At 37.0% G+C, this 21290-nt stretch overlaps 1 protein-coding gene across 1 annotated transcript; it reads left to right on the top strand.

The window, feature by feature from the left end:
• Positions 1-1737: 1737 nt before the first annotated feature.
• Positions 1738-17355, top strand: LOC146474857 (catalase-like). The gene is made up of 14 exons (XM_085116608.1): positions 1738-1871; positions 6159-6441; positions 7550-7680; positions 7914-7964; positions 9217-9396; positions 9746-9856; positions 10312-10392; positions 11549-11701; positions 12514-12649; positions 13266-13342; positions 13827-13880; positions 14500-14607; positions 15298-15369; positions 15922-17355. Exons 1-14 carry the CDS (start codon positions 1815-1817, stop codon positions 15952-15954), a joined length of 1527 nt encoding a protein of 508 aa, XP_084972734.1. The 5' UTR covers positions 1738-1814; the 3' UTR covers positions 15955-17355.
• Positions 17356-21290: the final 3935 nt, after the last annotated feature.

The following is a 21290-nucleotide window of genomic DNA, read 5'->3' on the forward strand; positions in this document are numbered from 1 at the left end:
CAAAGACACCAAGCTAAAGTTTTCGTGGTGGGCTGTCAGAAAAATATTATTGAGGACCGAGGATGAGGGCAATTCCTTAAAACAAAAGTCATGTAAAGGTGCTCGCAAAAAATTCTTCATGTGAAGTCTCTGGGTTTTTGTTTGTTTTTGTTGTTGTCGTTTTGTTTTTGTTTTCTCGTAAACTGCTTACACTGATCTTTTGATTCTTGAAATACCTTTACATGAAATTAAAATGTTCCTTGCTTCATTTCTCGTCCATAAAACAAAAGACTGTTTAAGAATACAAATCAGCGAAATTGTTATCCAAAGATCATTGTGTAACTTATATTTCACAGAAAACAGCACAAGCTGAGCTCTCTTAGCCGATGACACTATAAAATAATCACATAGGCGGTTTTCAGTTGGTTTTGCTTTACTGCGCTGTGATTAATTAACAAAACTCTGACCAAAACAAATCCCGACTTGCGCCAATTTTCCCACGTTTGACACTGGTTCTGGTTGGTTCATTTACATGTAACGTCTGTTGTGATTGGTTAGTTTGCAATTGATAACTTTGGTTTTGGCTGTACGATTTCCGACTTTTAACACGCGAATAGCAGTCCGACTAAGTGTTCAGCTTTTGTTCCTTGTCGCGGATAGAAAAATCTGTAAATTAGGCCTGAAGATGCTAAACAGTATTTATTTATTTATTTATTTATTTATTTATTTATTTATTTATTTATTTATTTATTTATTTATTTATTTATTTATTTATTTATTTATTTATTTATTTATTTATTTATACTAACGGACAAACAACCACAAGATATCAAATGTGAATAAGAGAGAAACGAATACTCGATCCCGCCCTCTGGGACTCGGATCGATTCTTCGTTTCTCCCTTATTCACATTTGATATCTTGTTATTTATTTATATTTGTAAAAGTAAGATACAGCGCACTATGTGAAAATATGGTTCACCGGCAAGGATTCGAACCCCGGTCTCCTGCTTAAAGGCAGTCGTGAACACTACTCCACAGGCGAACCTACATGCAGTGACAGTGAACGAAATAGCACAGCTTATTCTTATTACATCACTAAGATCACGGGGTCGCTCACTCAACACGGAGAGACTGGCTTAGGATCGACTTACAGCGACCTGAATATTCCAATTAATATATAACATCAAACAAAGACAGCAGGGAATATTCATACTATAAAGTGAATCAGCCATATTTTCACACAGGATCTCATTTTTACACTTGAAGTTTACGGAGGAGACGCGAATTGACGAAAGGGTGAACTCTGCAGGCATGCAGTTTCGATAGCGTAGATTGGGTCTAGATTCCCTGTCTTCCCTCGCTCCAGACTATGAGACAACGAATGTTAGCTACAAACGCAAAAGCTACGAACGCACTGTCAAGACCCTTGACCATGCCAGCAAGTTCTCAGCTCAAAAGAAATACCTAAACCTGACCTGAACCCTTCGTGTTTAAAATACGGTGCGCTAGGGATATCTAGAGACTATTTCGGTTTATTCTCACTGATTACTCGAGCGCCACTTGCTCCTAGTACATATGCTCACTCTTCAAAGAAGTTTCAATATACCGTGGTTTTAGTCGTTCAAGGTCGCTCCTGACCGGGCTCCTGACTCAGTTCTTGTATGTACCAGGGTCTGCGAGCCCCTACCTTCCCCACCCCTGCCATGCCCACACGCTTTCATCCAAATTTGGAGTCGTGGCCACGTGACCCCTTTTGCGTTCTCGTTGTCTTAATACAATAGAGTTGGGACCTGGGGTGGCACTAAAGGGGATAGTTTCGTGCAGAAACCAGCAATGGCAAACCGTACAAAAGCAACAGAGCAGCTGGGTGAATTCGCCCAAAGCAAGAAGGTATGAACTTAGTGCAAACGATGCAAGCGCGGGGCTGCTATCCCGCTTAGAATGGAGTTAAATTTGCATGCAAGCGACGTACGTATACGTACTGTATGGGATTCCATCATTAGACAGTTGAAGTTATATTTTTGTGTCTACGGCTTCTAGAGAAGCGTAGACACTATGTCATCGGGTTGAGTGAAAGAGTGAAAGAGTGAAAGAGTGAAAGAGTGTAAGAGTGTAAATGCCACAGGAATCCCAAATGGAATCCTATCGAAAGCCGACGCTAATCCTCGACTGACCGAGATCTAAGCGATTGTTTTTCCGGATCAGGACAATGGCGACAATACGGTAAATGATGTTTTCCGATGTTGATTTGCTTTTTACGACGACATTTGTTTATCTACTGCGCATTTTATTAAGTTAAACCGCTCTAGGAAAAAGTTAATTTATGCGAAAACTATGGAAACACGACAGGAGTCAAAGGGTTAAAGAATGATACTTGCCATTCATAAGTTCAGTATAGATTAATTAACAGTTTCTGTTGCATTTTATGCCTACGTTTCAGATTAGAACTTTGCTTTCAGTGCTCAGTTATGTTTAGAACTTTGCTGCATTGCTTTCAGTACAAAGTTGTGGTTCACGTTGTAAGATTATATAATATATTGTTTATGTTAGAATAAAGTTACAGTTCTCTTCATACAAAATGTTTGTGGTAAACGATACCAGCTTAATCTCCACTCACCAGTATTCTGTGCAACATTTTTACAACCATTTTTTTTTTATCTCTATCCTATTTCCACTCCTCCCTCTTCGTTTTCATTTCAGTCTTATTTCCCTTTTCTTCAATTCTTTTATATCACATTTCTATACCAGCACTGCAGTAGACACATGTAGTCTGAGACTGCCTATTTTTTATTGTAGCATTAATTTTCTTTTTCGTTTCCAAAAGATAAAGTTGTTGTAATATAGGCAAGAATTTTAAAACCTATTTTGTGCTGAACGATCGTAAGTTACATGAATTGAATTCTTACACACAGTGTTTCTCGTTGGGTACAAATTACATATATGTACGTACCATACAAATTTTAACAAAGATTTGGGTTGCATAACATAACATTCAGTTTGTCGCCGTCTCCTTCGATCTTCAGACGATTCAAATGAATGGTTTTGATTTGTGTATTGAGTGAGTAGTGCTTGGACGTTTTGCTTTAATTTCTTGCTTTGTTTTGAGCAACTGCACTATGGGTAGCCTCTGACTGCTTACTCGACCCCGTTGGACGTGTCAGGGGTCAGGATTTACTTCAAAACTTCTTCATGAACAGCTCAGATCATTAAGTCTTTACCATTGATTGCCCGTTTTTCGGGGATGCTTACCTCTGTATTATCAAAATCATCACCGAGAATTCAAAAATATATTTTTCAGTCGATTGTATTTTTTCAAAGGTCGTGTTCGATGTTGGCTTACATGTATTATGCAATCCATTTCCAGTTTGTGTCAATTGTGTGGTTTTGTTTCCTAACTCTACTTGTGCAGTACATTTATCATTGACTTCTTGTAAATGGATTTTTATTCCTACTATGTTGACCTGAAATTGGTGATATGGATATGCTGTAATTTAGTTTCCTTCCCCGGGAGTATAATATTTACCCAAGGGATTACGGACTCCCTGGCTATCCAGATTAGCAAACAAAATCGAGTGTAAAAATAATGAATCTCATCAAACGATATTAAACTTGAGTTAAAAAGTGATTAACCTTGACTTTCTCCCATCACAGAACATTATTAGCACAAAGAGTTACTCAATGGTTAGTCAATGTAAACCCCTGCACTCCTCGGCCGGGACATAGCGGAGCATTTGACAAGCGTTCACTGCTAAAGTTGCAAAATGCCCCACACCCCAAGGTCAGGTTTTTCCTCTAATTGAAGCTAATGACCCCACTCATATCCCCCGCTCTTGTTGAAAAAGAGTGGAAGTCACAGGCTAATGTAAATGGGTTAAACTTTATTTGTCAAGAACACATGCCACCCCATACAATGCTTTTCAAGTGCTTATTCAACTATTCAACTTTATTAGGTGTTTGTATAAATGTAGCAAAGCTAATTTAGGACGGCCAGGATGACAAAAAGAAAGAATGACTTTAACTGCTAAGTAAGAAGGCAGACTGAGCTATACATGTAAGATCAAAGATACAAGAATAAGGAAAGGTTTCTGGGAGGACTAAAATAATGAAGAACTTTTTTGAGCTTCTTGAAAGGCAACACAGGAGAAAAGACAAGGAAAACATGAAATAGGGTAGGAAGGAAAAGAATGAAAAAACGGTAATATACAACTATGTCAGTGTGATTTGACTTTTGTTACTAGAGGTTCAAAATCCTGGTAAAGCAGATTCTAGGTTGTTAAATAGTACAATTTTGATTTTCTTTTTGAATAGCGATTTGGGTAATACCCAGAGCTTTGGTGGTAACTCATTCCACAGCTTCACACTGGCTCTAGAGAAAGATCATTATCTTTTTATCTCCAGCTCTTTGGTATAAAGTGCGAGTAAAAACTGTGACAACAGATTTTTGTTCACAAAACAATAAATTTTATTTATGTGTTCTTAGAATTATTATACAACAACCTTAAAGATGGATGGCATAATTTCAGCCAAAGATATAAGGTGATTAAGATAAAACGGCTATTACCTTCTTTACATGGCCAAAAGCCGCCATCTGGCCAGATTAGCGATTCTTGACCCAGCCAAGAATTGACATTGACATTTCGGTGGAAAATACTCTGGTCCACTCCCCTGCTGTTCTTGGATGGCGTGCCAAAGAGGTCCCCGATACCTGCGGCCCTTTCGCTCGTCAAATAACGGTAAAATTCCCCGCAAATGCCCTGCTATGTCCCGGCCGGGAGGAGGGGGGAGGGCATCGTGCAGGGGTTTACTTGACTGGTGCGTTAATGATTGCATAGATCAGATTAATAAATGTGATTAATTACTTGTGGTAATGTCATAAATGATTCATTCATTCATTTATGAGCGGTTGACAAAATCATAGGATCTGAGTCCAAATTATTTAATCACAGCTAATTGATAAATTATTACAAACTTAATTGGACAACACAAAGCGCAGTTACCAGGTAATCACATCTGTAACAAAATAATAGCTCTAGGAAAACATGTGGAGAATGAAAGACAATATTTTAAGGACGATGACAACTTTTATCACTCATGCAGGGATATTTTTGCTCGGATTAAAACTATGTGGAGAAAACAGAACTTAGAAAGTGCCCTTGGAAACCATGCATTTTTCAGAGATAATAAAGCTGTAATTAAGAGAAAAAAAAGCCGTACATTGCTTTGTATTTTACTTTGTTTAGAATAATTGTTGCATTTTAATTATCTCTAAAAAATGCATGGTTATCCCCAACCAGTTTTTCTTTTTGGATTTCAATAGCCCTTGCTAAGATCTACTTTCTCCGCACAGTCATAAAACACACAAAAATAATTCTTTATTAGTAGACACTGCCCTTAATTGCATGTTTCAGTGTATTGGAAAAAATAAGTTATTGAAGTAAACATGCATGATGGTGCACACTGTCCATTGACACTGTTGGTTATGTCATACTGCTAAGGATAGCAAATCACATTCAAGAATACAATAATTTATTAATCCAGGGTTTATCAATTTTATGATTTGAAATCATCCTTGTGCTATACATTCTGCCAATATTCCCTCAATTCAGTTCAGTTGCCTTTTCTTACTAAAGGAAATTAAATGTAGTTTGGATGCTGAATTGTGCAATGCAGATTAGTGTTGTGAAACGCATTTAGTCATCTCATATCAGTTCTACTTTGCTGATGTTCAGCTTGTGTTGCGGTTAACTGAAACATGCGGAACTCGAGCGGCTTAACAGCATTTTGCTTTTATAATCCAATTACCTGCACAATGTAAAGTTAAACAAAATAAGCAAAAAAAGAATACCCTGCTTCAGTGTGCATGTGACTTATTAAGACAGTGTATAAGGTAATAAAAGTCTAAAGGGTTAAAAGTTGACACTGGCTTTAAAAACTATATTAATTTTAAGAAACATTCATTATCACATTTCTGGTATATTTTTAATATTTATTCACATAACACCAGGGATGCTGTTAGTCATTTACTTTCTTACCTAAAGAAGGTTGCACCAGCAACCAAAACATCCTGATATAGCTTTTGAAGCCAGTGTCAACTTTTAACCCTTTCAGTATTTTATAACCATGCATGACTACAAGCAAAATATTTTTAACCACAATGAAAGTCTCCACTGTTTTAAGACACCTGATGTCCTCACAACTGGAACTGGAGTTCCCATTGATACCAAGACAGCCACCATGACGGTGGGACCCAGAGGACCTGTCCTGCTTCAGGACGTCCAGTTTCTGGATGAGATGAGCCACTTTGACCGAGAAAGAATCCCTGAGAGAGTGGTGCACGCCAAGGGAGGTGGAGCGTTTGGATACTTTGAGGTTACCAATGACATCTCCAAGTACTGCAAGGCTAAGATCTTTGAAAGGATTGGCAAAAGAACCCCTTGTGTTGTACGGTTCTCCACAGTGGGTGGGTATATTTGCTTATTAAATGTTTTTGTATTCCTATCTAGATTCAAATTATCTCAACTTGTGTCAGATTGCAGTTGTACATGTTAGTATTCAAGTCATGCCATGAATCATGAATTGCAACCATTCAAATGCAGGGCTCAGAGGAAAACTCTTGGGATCCAAATTTCTTTAACTCATGGTACAAAAAAAGGAACTTAATCTTATCCACCAAACATCAGGTCAGTTTCTAGCAAAAGTCATAAGTTAATTTGTTAAATTCAGGCCTTAATAGGCAAAAGAATGAAACATCAACATTTTTGTTATAAATTGTACTAATTACATTAAAATAATTAATATACTGTGGAGCATATCCCCTCCTTAGTCCTTTGAGCCCCCAGTGGGGCATAGGGCCGCATATGATCATGATAAATTAGCAAAATTTGGAGAAATTTGGATTCCACTTCTGCCCTTTATCCTGCGAGAGCTTAACAAAATTAATGTGATCTGTTGAATGGTATTTTTGTTATATGTGGTACAGTTCATTACTTATATGTAGGAGATATTTCAGTTGTTAAGGTGATTGTATATAATAATAATAATAATAATAATAATAACTTTATTTATCCTGATGAAAGACCAGTCAGTCAAACAACAAAGGTTGATAGACTGGTATCAATCGGTGACCAGCACATAAGAAATATAATTATAAAAATATTTACATGAAAAACAGTGGTAAAAAATAGTTAGAGAAATATAACAAAATGAACTAAGCATCACTTTTACAAATATGATTGGCCCTATCCATGTTCATCAAGTAAGTAAATGTTCTGACCATAAACTGTGCATTAGTGTTCTTAACTCACGTAACTCTCTTGGCTGTACATGTAGCTCTTGCATGGTGAATTGTTTTAGGTTATTTTAAAGTTCCTTGTGAGCAGATTATCTACAGTAAACCATTGTGACAATCTATTGTATCAATCTTGTTTACATAGCGCTTACAAGTTTTGTTCTATTGTTTTTGATATTTTGTGCTCTGTCATGTTGGTGAACCTTTGTTACTGGTAGAAAACATTATTTAATAATGTATGACTGTACATCACATCTTTTATAAATTGTTTTATCTCTAGGTGGTGAGTCTGGGAGTGCTGACACAGCCCGTGATCCTCGTGGGTTTGCCATGAAGTTCTACACTGAAGAAGGAAACTGGGATCTTGTAGGAAACAACACTCCAATCTTCTTTATCAGGGACCCTATCCTGGTATGGTTTCAGTTATCCTTAAAATAGTTACAAAATTATAGTGCCGTAAACTCACATGTAAATGTAACCTTGATTTTGGAGCCATGTTTTTTTTTTTTTTTTTTTTTTTGATTGGTTATAATTAGATTGTTTAATTGACTTATCAATTAAAATTTACAGTTTAACTTCTAAGAATTGCATTAAACCTTGAGTTCCTTCAATAACTGATCAAGCATGTATTTTGTTGTTTGCAGTTCCCCAGCTTTATTCATACTCAGAAGAGGAATCCTGTTACTCATTTGAAGGTAGCCAATATTAACTATGATTTTTTTTTTTTTTTTTTTTAACATTTACACTGTAATAAGTAAATATAATTTATCAGGGCTGCCATTAAGAAATGAAGAAGCCAGTTCAACTGGCAATGTTTCCAAAGGAGTTAAGTCACCCATTGTTTTTAGTCATTTTCAAACTCCAAGCAGGAAGCTATAAATTATATGTGCTCACTCCAGTTGCTGGCCACAAATTAGCCAGCTACCAGCTACTTAATGGACAACCTCAGATTCATATGGTGTGACTGCACAGTCACTTGCAAAATCCACATATGAGAGGCAGTACACACATTACAGGAGTGCAAGCTGAAGGTCATAAGGAGCAACACAGCTCCCTGCAAGAAATGTGCATGGCATCACACCTGTAGTGCAATATTTTAAAAAATTTAGTCGTGCCGGTTAATACATGTAAACTGTGCACTGATAGCAAACAAAGTGAAAGAAAATATCTGCTTGTGTGAACCTACCACTTACTACTTTAAATCTGGAATACATAATTAACTGAGATAAAATTTGAGTTTTAAAGTGGTTATAATTTATGACAGACAGCTTAGCTAACTAATAGGAAGAAAAAAATTTCCTAATTCATTATTATTATTATTATTATTATTATTATTATTATTATTATTATTATTATTATTATTATTATTATTATTATTATTATTATTATTGTTGTTAGCTGCCACTTACACACACACACAGTCTGTTGCTGGTGACGCCTGGAAAAAAACCTTCACTTCATTAAAAAGCGTTTGTAAGGAAAGTAAACCAAATTAAAGGAAATTTCAATTCAATTTAATTCATAGAATAATAGTTACCTAAAAGGAGCTATATAGATATGGTATTAAAACAGACAACAAATGTTGGTATTGTGGTGAACCTACACGTTAGAGTCAAGATTGTATGAGACAACATTGATTGAATGAATGGACTTTGGGATGTGTAAATGGCATCCCCTGCAGATTTTGCAGGGTTGATGACATCATCTCCAACTTGGCAAAGTAGAGAGAGCCTGGGATAGAGATCATCGTACACACTCCCTAATCTTTGATTATAAGTACTGTACTTGTTATACATTGAAGACATCTGTAGTTCTTGTATGCATGTACAGCTCTATACTTTCATGCTATTGATCATACAGTGATAGAGAAAGAAAGATGGAACAAGAAAAATGTTTTGACATAATTATGTAGTTTGGAGTGTGACCCCTCATCTTTGCTTTGAGCAGGATCCTGATATGTTCTGGGATTTCGTTACTCTGCGTCCTGAGACCACTCATCAAGTGTGCTTCCTGTTCAGTGATCGTGGTATTCCTGACGGATATCAGAACATGAATGGGTATGGAAGTCACACCTTCAAACTGGTGAATGACAAAGGGGAGGCTGTCTACTGCAAGTTCCATGTCAAGGTACATGTACACAGTGTTGGTCAACTTTGCATGTTTACATTACATGTAATGCTCAATGTAGAAAAGTAAGTTTCTGGCTCACAGTTAAAATTAATTTTCATTTCAGTTTGTTGCAAAGTATACCAAAATCTCATTATCCAAAATCTTAGTGAAGTCAAATTATGAACACTGCATGTACTTGTCATTCACTAAGAGGAAGAAGCAAACTGACCTAGATTAACAAAGTGAAATGATGTAGATTTAGGTTACAGCTCTTACAAAGTACACTGCAAATTAATCTTAATAAGTGAAAAGTGGGCATTGTTCTGTAAATGGTGTACATTAAAATGCCTTTTTTTTTTTTTGGCAGACTGACCAGGGTGTGAAATGTGTACTTCCAGACAGAGCTGAGAAGCTGGCTGGTTCTGATCCAGACTACAACAACAGAATGCTTTACAATGCCATTGCTAATGGAAATCCAGTAAGTAAAATGAGATATTTTGTCGCTATTTCTAGATCAAGTAAGACCATTATGTATTTAAGCCATGTTCAGTGTACAGTTTGATTATAATTTAATTGAAATTGATTTATGATTGATAAGGTCATGCATACCCAGCAATTAAACTGATTACACTTTCAGGGGGTTATGCTAATTAAGTGTACAAATTACAGTCAACTCCTTTTATTGTGGATGTTGACCTTGGGACCATGGGTTTGTGTCGTAATAATAGCAAGAGTCTGTAATAGCAAGAATATGTTTCAGTCAAACATCTGTAAATTATTTTTGTCGGGGATCTAGTTGCTGGCCATATTATCGGGGTGTCTGTAATTTACTAATAGCGAGGTGTCTGCAAGGTGAGAGTTGACTGTGTCTACTTGAAGGTAACAATAGTTTTAGACAGATTTAATTATATGATGGTTGTTTTTGTACATCAGCCATCGTGGACCATGTCTATCCAAGTGATGACCTTTGAACAGGCTGAAAGTTTTGGCTGGAATCCATTTGATCTCACCAAGGTATTATGATATTTAGTTGTGTATTATACTTAGACTGTACATGTACCTTGAATCTTTTATATTTAGTACCCAGCTCTTTAAGAACCATTAACTGTAAAAGGGGAGCCATCTCATGAGCAGGATAAGGGCCTGCAATGGTTAAGAGCACCCTACTTACTTGGAAGGTGCTTTGAATGATCACAAGTTGTGTACCCCATATACACAACTGGCATGTAATCATGGGCAATGCTTTTTCATCTATATTGAGTGCATTGGGCACTTACTCATTGGGAGCATTCATTGTTAAAGCATAACTCACCAAAGGGATTAAGCAGAATCTACTTATATAATATATGTAAAATGTGCGTTAATTTTTAAGTTGGAATTGATGTGCACCAAGAACACGTGTGTTACACACATTTTAATGGTTCAAAAATTTTTGGGGTCAAAGTTTTCAAACCAGTTTGATTTTTAGTTAACTTTTTCTCAGATTATGGTAATGAATGCTGCACAAAGGAAAATAAATAAACTGGTTTGAAAAATTTTAAATTACAAAATTCACAGATGTTAAAAAAAAATTACATGGATCAACCTTAATTTTAGCATGTAAATCATCTCAATTAATGAAGTTTCTAACTCTACTTGTTTCAGTTTCAGTTTCAGTTTTAGTTCAGTTTCAGTTTATTGTTTTGCCATTAAAAGTGTACAAATGCAAATTATTATTGTTTAGACACTAATAGCAAGGAAGCCCAAGGGAAGCCATCGGGCTCATAAGGAATGGGCTCCCTCAGTTAAGTAATGAAAAACAAAGTATACACATGGGACCAAAATCAATGGCAGAAAATGTTGAAGACTTCTTTGTTGTAGCAATATTACCATATACAAATGTATACTTTTAAAGTGGAAGGCTAAAGTATTTGTAGGATTTTCTTTGTTATAATGAACTACATGTATTCTGAGGGAAGTTCTGTGCCACTGGTAGGGTGCATGTACATGCATGTACACGTTTGTAGCACTTAAAGAACAGAACTGCAAAAACACATTTTCATATTTACAACGCAGGCTTTAATGCACGGTAATTTTTTTTAACCTGAACAGAACATTTTCAGTCTGAAAGTTGAGATATATTAATTTTGTTTGTTTGTTCAGTCATTTCATTACCCCATTTAACCCATAGATCTGGCCACATTCTGAGTATCCGCTCATCCCTGTTGGCAAAATGGTGCTCAACCGCAACCCAAAGAACTACTTTGCTGAGATAGAGCAGAGCGCTTTCAACCCTGCCAGCATGGTTCCTGGAATTGAAGCATCTCCAGATAAGATGCTTCAGGTTTGTAACTATGTTTACGGCAAACGGCAAACGGCAAACGTCAGATTCGCGTTTATGTTTTCTTCAAAATATGAGCACGTAGATGAAAATACATGTAGTACAAACTAATACTGGCCTTTAACTCTGACGCAAGAACACTGAATTTTTGAGAAACTGAAAACAGCGAGCGGCAAATGAAGGTTAAACATGGTATCATTTCTGCCGTTTGCCGCAAACGTGGTGCTTAATCTCTCTATTGTTGCCTGCCATGGATGTGTCACCCGACATGCTTTATGACAAAAATTGGTTTTTGAACACTGCTGTGTATTTATGTGCAAATTTTTTATGCCTTTTCATGTGTCAATAAAGGGAAACAGCAAGATAGACTCACTGAAGATTTACTAATGCCTATACACTGTGCTTTATAGTTTAATTTAGCACTGCATAGTCAACAGGTGGCTTGCCTCTGTGCTACTTTCTGCACAATTTTCTCTACATTTTTACTTCCAGTGTGTTGTATCAACTTTTGATAGAATTCAGTGCTGTTGACGCATGCATCCAGTCCTTACATATATGGTGTGTGTAGGTTGCACACTCATAGCTACTGTAAAAATCCTTTCGAACCTCCTCCATAAGATGCGCTCTACTTTTGAGACTAATTTTCCCCGTGCCCTTCCTCTCCTCCCTCTTAAATTTTACCAGGTAACTCTGTGTCATTAAATGAGGAGTCCCTACCCTAGGTAGCTTGTGCACAGATGTATTCAAATTATTGAAGCTATATACAGTAAATAATAAAATAATTGAGCAGTAATGCATGATCATTTTACTTCCAGGGTCGCCTGTTCTCATATCATGACACTCATCTTCATCGATTGGGAACCAACTATCTTCAGCTGCCTGTGAACTGCCCTTACAGGACCAGGGTGACCAACTACCAGAGAGACGGGCCACAGACATTTGACAATCAAGGTAGACTTATTCTCTGATAATGCTTAGAATGCTTAGAAGAAATTCATCCGACAATCAATAATGGGGACACAGCATAACCCCACCTCCCATTTAGCTGTCATTCAGTGTCTTGTGTCAATTCAGATCATTTTAGCATTTTCTCCTCTGCCTTGACATTTTTATTTGGTGGAAATATTACGTACACTGTAATACTCACAGCTTTTTTTGTTTGTGAGAGTTACATGTAGATGATTAAGAGTTAGGCATGGTGTCTGTTATGTATAACATTTAAATTGGCAAGGACTGATGTAATCCAGCACCCTTGTTCGGAAACAAGCTACCTGTACATCGAGAATATTTTCATTTTGTGCAGTGAATACAGTTGAATCTCTTTAAATTTTACTATTCTGGATCAGAAAAGGCCACTCAAACAACTTGTGGGCGATGGTTGCATACAAGAGATTTTAAATGCAGTGTTGTGGTCTTTGACTGTGAGCTGATTGAAAGAGAATTTTACAAAGATGTTTACTAGTGAGGTCACTCAAGACCATTTGACTGCACTAACTTTGTGAGTCGAGTTATTTTATGTGTGAAGGTCGCACATTACTGTTCCTTTTTTATTTTCTTCTTCTACTAGAGGGCGCACCAAACTACTTTCCCAACAGCTTTGCTGGACCATTGGATAATTTGAAGTATTCACCACAAACAGTGAAGGTATTTTCCTCTCATATTGAGTGGGTTGAGTGAGATACCCAGGCTTCTTCATGTACTTTCCATTGGTGCTGTTGATTTTTCAGTATTTAGCAAAATTATAATTTGATCTACTTTTCTTGAAGTTTGGTTTTGTTCATGGAGATGAAGGGGTGTTGGGCACATGTATATCATCAAAAGTATTGTGTTTACTTAAACAATTGCCTTTTTGCATTTAAAGGCCCTCTGGAGCCAAGGTACTCTCAATTCAACAGTGAACACCCACCCAATTTCTGTATTCCAGTAACTCCATAAACCTCTTATGAGGGATTTTGAGTTATCATTGTATGTAGTCTTATTCTGGGATATGGCCAGTCAAATGCACCCTTCCACACCCTCTTGGAATATAATTATACCTCTTCTTAGGTACCAAGTTTGTACAGTTGTTATAATAGCCCTCAGTTAATTTATCGCAAATGTTTTAACCTTATGCTTTTTGAACCTTTAGGTGACTGGTGATGTGGCTCGTTATAACACTGCCGATGAAGATAATTTTTCACAGGTCAGTTTGCATAATAATAATAATAATAATAATAATAATAACAGTACTTAATAAAAATAATAGTAATACCAATAGAACTTAGTAGTAATAATAAACTTACTCAGCACACTGAACAGTATTTTCAAATTCTTCTGACATCTTGCTTTCAGTCATGTCATACTATCGTTATGGTTACCCTGAATTAATTCTCCTAACATACATGTAGTTGTCCATAACGATAATGCTCGTGTCTGCCTCCGGATTGTTTTCATTACGTTATGTTTTCGTAAATGTAGTAAGGAGAAGAACCTTATTGATCTGACCCCTAGACACCACGGTATTTTTCTGTTAGCCTGCGTAGCTTACGGCATTGTTCACACGCAAAGGTAAAGTCTTTGTAGCGGAGCCGCCATGAGTAGTGTAAACAGCGACAAGGAGCAGCGAGAAAATACCAAATCACTTTTCTCCATTTCCCTCCGAGTACAATTTCGCTGATTGTTCATCCAAGGTTTGACTTGGCCTCCAGCAAGAAATGCAGGCCAATTTAACCCTACAGTGTATTTGTAGCTGGTTGTGGTGTACAGTAAAGTGTGTCAGTTTAACTCGAACACTCAAGAATATCTTTAAATCTACTACATAGGTTACAACTTTCTGGAACAAAGTATTGTCTGAAGCAGAGAGATCACGACTGGTGAGCAACATTGCCGGTCATCTGAAAGATGCCAAAGAGTTTCTCCAAAAACGAGCAGTAAGTCTATTTTAAAATATATATATATATATATATATGTATTTTCTCACAAGGTGAAATTTTTTTTTTTTTTGCTTCGCTTGTTCATTTCCCTTTGTCTCTAATTATGGAAATGATACTGCACAAAGGAAGTAAAAATTAAACTGGTTTGACACATTTTAAAACCAAAAAATGTACCCTACTAGAGACCAGTGCCCAGTTGTTTGAAAGCTGATTGGCACTAACTATGGATTTAAATGTTAACTTTAGGGTTTGCGTTTTTCTTGCTAAAAAAGCGTTTCCACGGCAACATTTAAGTGGCAATTCAAAAAAATCCAAAGCCAAACTGTACTAAGGGAGAGAAGAATTTGCTGGACTTCATGTTACGAAGCTACAAAATACATTAATCCTCGGTGAACTTAACCATTCCTTGCCCAACCAGGCCTTCGCTGTAGTAAACAAAACATGTGCTATTTCAGACCCAACCAGATTTGTAGCCTTAAGACAACTCAAAACCATACCCTTCGGAGCAGAAGAAACCCTTTGTAGGGCAGTATCATCCCACCCTTTTTTTTTTTGGGGGGGGGGGGGGGGCAGAGGACTAGTTTTAGTCTGTGGGACCAGTAGGGGTGGATTTCATTTAATTCTTTCTCACAACACTCCTATTTTATTTTCTTACGGTGTTTCTCCTTGGCATTTTTGTTTGTTTAGGTGCATAACTTCAGCCAAGTTTCTCCTGAGTTTGGTCGTAGATTGACAGAAGCCTTGGCAAAGTACCACACGGTAAGGTCCAAGAAAAATATTTTCAATTGACAATCGCAGGGACCCTGCTCCAGGTTCTCAGATAGTTCTGCCGGGGAAAAGATAAAATCAGAAAGCCAAAATAGGCCATTACCGAGTTGCTTTGAACCTCATTATGAAAGCGAGGCTAAGGGAAAAGTTTTATTATGAAAATTAGTTTTCATTCATATGCAAACAAAACTAATCTTCGTATGAAAAGCTTTGCTCTTACCCTCGCTTTCACAATGAGGTTCAAAGCAGCTCGGAAATGGCCTATTGTACAATTTGTGCATTTGTTAAAATTTGGCTTGTATAATACGGTGTCAGATTTTAATTAACCTGCGACAAGGACGTGAAGGTTGTGTTCTATTGGGCCACCAATCGAAACGTGAGTGGTTTTAAACAAGTTCCGGTGTGCTTGATCGGGCGTTTTTTGTTTTTTGTTTTTTTTGTTGTTTTTGTTTTATTTTCATGACCAAAAAAAGCTTGTTGGTGAATAAAATTCACATTCTAACTTTACCGTGTCATAACTTTTTTTCTTTCTTCTTTCTTTAGCCAAAGGGTGCTGTGGCTCAGGCCAGTCTTTAAGTTTGGATTGCAGAAGCGAGATCCCGATGCAAGATGTCAAGATATATGTCAAAGAGACAATAGGGGAACCAATGAACAACTGAGGATTATAAACCCTTTAGTGTGGTGTATACCCTAAGCTGATTCTCAACGTTGAACTGATTTGTGTCGATTGCCAATGATGAGATAAGACAATCTTATGTATTACTCATGAAAGGAGCATTGTCGAGCTAATGGTAACCAGTGAAGTAACCGCTATAACTAACTCTTCTGCCTCCAAAATGACCCCTTGGAGTGGAAAATTGAACAAATTAACCATGGAAGGAAAAGGTCGAAAGCTTTCATTTAGCAGTGAGATGTCATAAAAAGATTTTAAAGGTGACGTCCTGTTGCAAAACTCTCTGGCTTCGCCCTGAGGGTCGAACTGAGATCGACTCAATCTTAAATCACATTTATTATGATCATTTCTCATAAAATAAAGTCCTTCGCAGAATGGTTGCCTTTCATTTATCGAGTCGGCTTTTCAGAAAACAAGCAGAGCCTTGTTGGGTATCCTTGGTTTTGAGTATGTCTTTTAAACAAGAAGTTCCGGTATAAAAGAAGCCTGGCCTGGCCATTGTCACCTTTAGATGTCAATCAACCTCTGAATAACCCTCATAAACAACGAACGCCCTTTCTTCTTTTTTCTGTTAAAAGTGGCCAATAAGTGGTATTTTCTGGAGAAATTAAGTGCAGTTTGCTGTTGGGACTTCTAAGTGCGGAACTTAAAGGGTTTAAGGATTTGAAATGTTATATGACGTGTATTTGCTGCGGTAATATTTGGTTTTTGTAAGATTTAAGCCACATCCATTTCGGGAACACGCTCAAGGCCAGGAGTAAGTTGCATAAAATTTAACGTCGGGCGTAACTGTAACTGCTAACGCCAGACCTTTATCCCAGTCACATTCAGTATTTTAATGTCTGACGATAGCATTTACGCTCGCCGTTAAGTTTTATGCAACTCGTCCCAGAACTATTAAGATTTGCGGCAGACATCTAAATTTGCATTTCATGTCCAAGAAGGATGAAATAAAAGAGATCTGATACGGAACTTCATATTAAATTCGTCAACAAAACATGCCATAAATATTAATTAAAAGGCGATGACAATGCTCCTTCATGACAGTAATGCTATTTGAAGCATTGTCAAGTGCATACGTTTTATGGTAAGGTATACATGTCTGGCATTTTTTTTTTTTTTTTTTTTTTACCTCAATTGTAAGACTGTGACTGGTAGTTTTGTCTTGACTTAGGATTATCATAGCAAACCACTGTTTCTAATTATTTGTAAAGAAATGTTCAGGTATTTGTGCCATTACAATTTAAATGGTTTCCGTAATCGTGAGGGTCGTGGAATAACTCAATAAACTTGGACTTGACTAACATAGGTGTTTTGACTCACTTGTCTTTTTTCGGTTGATTTGGAACATGCTCAACATGTTCAACCTAGTCTGGAAGCCGTCTGTTTCATCTAGTTTATTAGTATCACGTGCCCGGCCCAATGTGACAGTCAACCCTGCTCATGTACGCAGAATTTTCGAAGGGTTCATATAAACTCACTTAAAGCTAAAACGCAAGTTATCCTTACGACGAAATGAAAACAACGGCCTCCGAAAGTGGAATTTATGAGGAGGACAATATACCCTATAGAAAAAGATGGTGGGTGTATATTTTACAACAATATCTTGTGAGCCTGACAGCCAATAGATACAAAGCCATATTTTATTTTGCGAAATTTGTTCCTGTACAGTACTATAAAAAAACATTGAGTATGCTAGGTTTGAACTTTTTACAACTTTACTGTGCGTTACGAGGGTTTTCGCTCGGTTCTGTAGAAACGTCAGAATCGGATTCAATTCGTGATAAAATTTTTCAGTAATTATTTTTTTCTTTTCCATGCCTTCTGTTATTGTTTTCTAAAAAAAAATTCCATACTTTTTTACGTATGTTGAAGGGTAGTCATGGAATGTTCCACGCAAATTTAAAACCCCACTCGCATTTTTATTAAGACAAGAAAGAAATTCGATTTTCTTACCGCAATGTGTCGCAGTGGTATGAAGACGAGCCCCAGTAATTAATTGACAAGCGGCGGATACGTATTGTTTTTAATTAGTCTGGCTTTGCAACTAATTCCCTTTCAAAACCACAAAGCATACGACAATGATAAAATTTTTGAGTTTTTACGCGATAGGCCTTATCACAGTTTTCGACGCCATTTTGACGAGTAGGCAAACAGGCTCGAAATAACAGTGTTTGTATGGAAATCCGATGTCAAAAAATCCCTCCGATTGTTTTTTCTTAAAATCCATTTCCTAGTGCCAAACGTTTCAAATTCATGAATTTTTCAGAAGCAATGTTTGATGAAAATTAATTGACATCGGATTTCCATACAAACACTGTTGTTTCAAGCCATATTGCATACTCGTCAAAATGGCGTCGAAAACCGTGATAAGGCCTATTATTTCTCTCGAAGGAAATTTGAATCCGTCGCTGGCAAGGCCGAGTTTAGTGGCAACTTTCGCCCTGAAAGAAGAACTATGTTTAGATTTGCAATTTTCAAATACCCAAACAACATAGCACAAAATATACTGTTCGAATAGGAAAAATCCGGAATCCTATGACAAATCTTTTCCGTTAAGTTTGACATCTTAGTGATCCATGAACTTCAGCTTAAAATGGCAGCTAAAACATTTTCTGTCAAAATTTGATGGATGTGGTGCATTTAGTTCTCAATGGTCTGTAAATTTTCCTGTGGAATTGAACAGAATATCAGAGAAATCATAAATGTATCGAAAAGCTAAAAAGGGATAACACGGTTTTCATGTAAGGTAAGATGTACCTCGGATATTGAGGAAAAATTCTTTTTTTTTTACTCTTGAGTTTTTCTATTTATGATTGGTGTAGATTTCAAATTTTAGAGAAATCATGTGACATTTTTTTTTCCCAGGTCAACACAGTATTTTTCTCTATGCTAGCCTTATCAGTAGGCTTTTGTACATCATGCTAGCATTTTTTCGTGCATTTTAGTGACATTCTCCCGGAAAATTGATTCTTTTTTCAGAGACTACAAAATTAATTTTTTTAAGAGAAAATGAAGACTTCTGCTTGTACTCGAAATTCAAAAAAATTTCAAATGCCACCCTTATACAGTCGAGTGGAGACCGAGGAGAAGTCAAGGTTTTAGAGTCAAAGCCACAAAGGTGGCCATGTTTGTTTTCGCTGTGACCCTGTGGTACCTTCGTTTGATAGTGTCAGCTTTAACACCTTGTTGAAACCTCTGTATAATGAGGGATAAGGGATCACTGATGCGGATAATGAGCATTATCCGAGCATTTTAGTGACCATTTTGAGGTAGACCGAGCATTTTAGTGGGAAAAATGGAGCATTAAAGCGGAAGTATCACGAAAATTTGCTGTCATTTCAAAACCCAAAAATGTTTGACTGTCAGCAGAAACAACGAAATAATTGTCAAGTTTGTAAAAAATTATCACCCCAGTGCAATAAAACTGTCGATTAGTGCCTCTGGCCAGAGACAGGGTAGGCCGGTATGGATTGAAACTTGAAAAAGATTAGGCTAATGTTTTTCAAGTTCTCGCATTTTTGTTTCCAAAATGCGCTAGAACAGATCACAAGTTGTTTCTTTCAAGAGTTGAGTTGATTTCGCTCCTCTCGTCATTCTAGAATTATTTGGCAGCTTATTGAAGTTCTTATTTCATCATTTTTAACAAAAGATATCAAAAATCCCATGATACTTCCCCTTTAAGGTGGAGCATTTTAGTGGGGAAACAAAAGCATAATGTACAAAAGCCTACTTATCAGTTCAAAATGGTCAATTTTACCGCGAAAAGGTTCATTGCGACGTGGGCTCCCTTCACCCACTTAACACATGCGAGTGACTCGCATCATTTTGTGAGCACGTACCAGAAAACAGACATACCACGCCTTGAGAAAGACCACACTTAGTGGTCCTGCCTTCTCCACAGACTTTTCTTATAGGCCGACAGTGCAATATGTTTAAGAAAAGGAAATTCATAGAAACGACTTAGTCGCAAAATCAAATATTGGTGGAAAAAAGGTGCTCCTGGCCGCTGTTTTTTTATTAAGTAACTCCCAGTTTAATTTATCACGTAAAAGATAGGGATAAGACCACTACGTAACACCAGTAATTTTTGAAAAACACACCGCCTCACAATGGGCATAACACTCCCTGCGATTTGTCTGTGGTTCAAAAATAAAGTTAGATAAACTCAATTAATATCCCATCTTATTTTGCATGAATGATTGAAGAATAGTAATTAATTAAGTAAACTACGTCAGGGCGCAGAAAATGAAATTTGATGTAAACTCCCGCTAAATTCACAGCGAAATTCCTCGGCAAAGTGAGTTTGTTGATACAATTAAGAATGTGATCGAACAGAGCATCTGATTATTAAGCGTCTGTTGAAATAATACAAGCGGCGGTGGTCACCTGAGGAAATGATCGTCGCCCGAAGGGCGGAGTCGGAAAGAAAGAAAGAGACGTTAGCGTAGTCAATCGATGAATACCGGTATCGATAAAAATCGATATCGATCAAGTGATTTTATCAATTGATAACGTAAATCGGTGACAATCGATAAAGTAATTTGGTGTGTCAAATCGATATTATCGATTTTTCATGAAGTCCAACTCGAACTCCAATCCAAACTCGATGATTCCCTACTCCCAAAAATAACACAATTTCATAAACTTTGCTTGCAAACAAATTAGTCATCAGTAGATAGCGCATCGTACACACTTTTGTGGAGAAATTCACCTTGAAATACAGAGTATTTTACCGGGTTTCAATCGTCTCTGTACGCCTTATAGAACCGGAGATATCACATTTTATGTTTGCCGTGAAGCCACGAATTCACGCTTTGTTTACAATTCCCGCTCGCCTGTGCTAAGAATAGCACAATTTCATGAACTTAGCTTGCAAGTAAATTATCATCAGTAGATGGATAAGTGAATCATAAACACTTTTGCAGGGAACAGGTAAGCCTTAACCCGGGATTAGGCAATTTCGTGCTCCCTTCTTTAGCGAGTTTTGTTTCCTGTGTAACGAGTTTCTTCGTGTTTCTACCCAATGTATTGATTACGCAGCGGTCAATCATATGGAATCCAGTGCACTCTATGCAAACTGATCACTTTGAGCGTGAAGAAAAGCATCGTAACTCGATAAATAGCGAATCTTTTCCTGAATATTCACCTATGTGTACATAATGTTACATATTTTGATTAGACCCCCAGCTCCACACAATCATGTAGCTCAGAATTTCAGTGCTGTTGAAATGTTTTG

Source organism: Pavona decussata, unplaced genomic scaffold (assembly GCF_977016875.1).
Source record: "Pavona decussata unplaced genomic scaffold, jaPavDecu1.1 SCAFFOLD_87, whole genome shotgun sequence".
Lineage (NCBI taxonomy): Eukaryota > Metazoa > Cnidaria > Anthozoa > Scleractinia > Agariciidae > Pavona > Pavona decussata.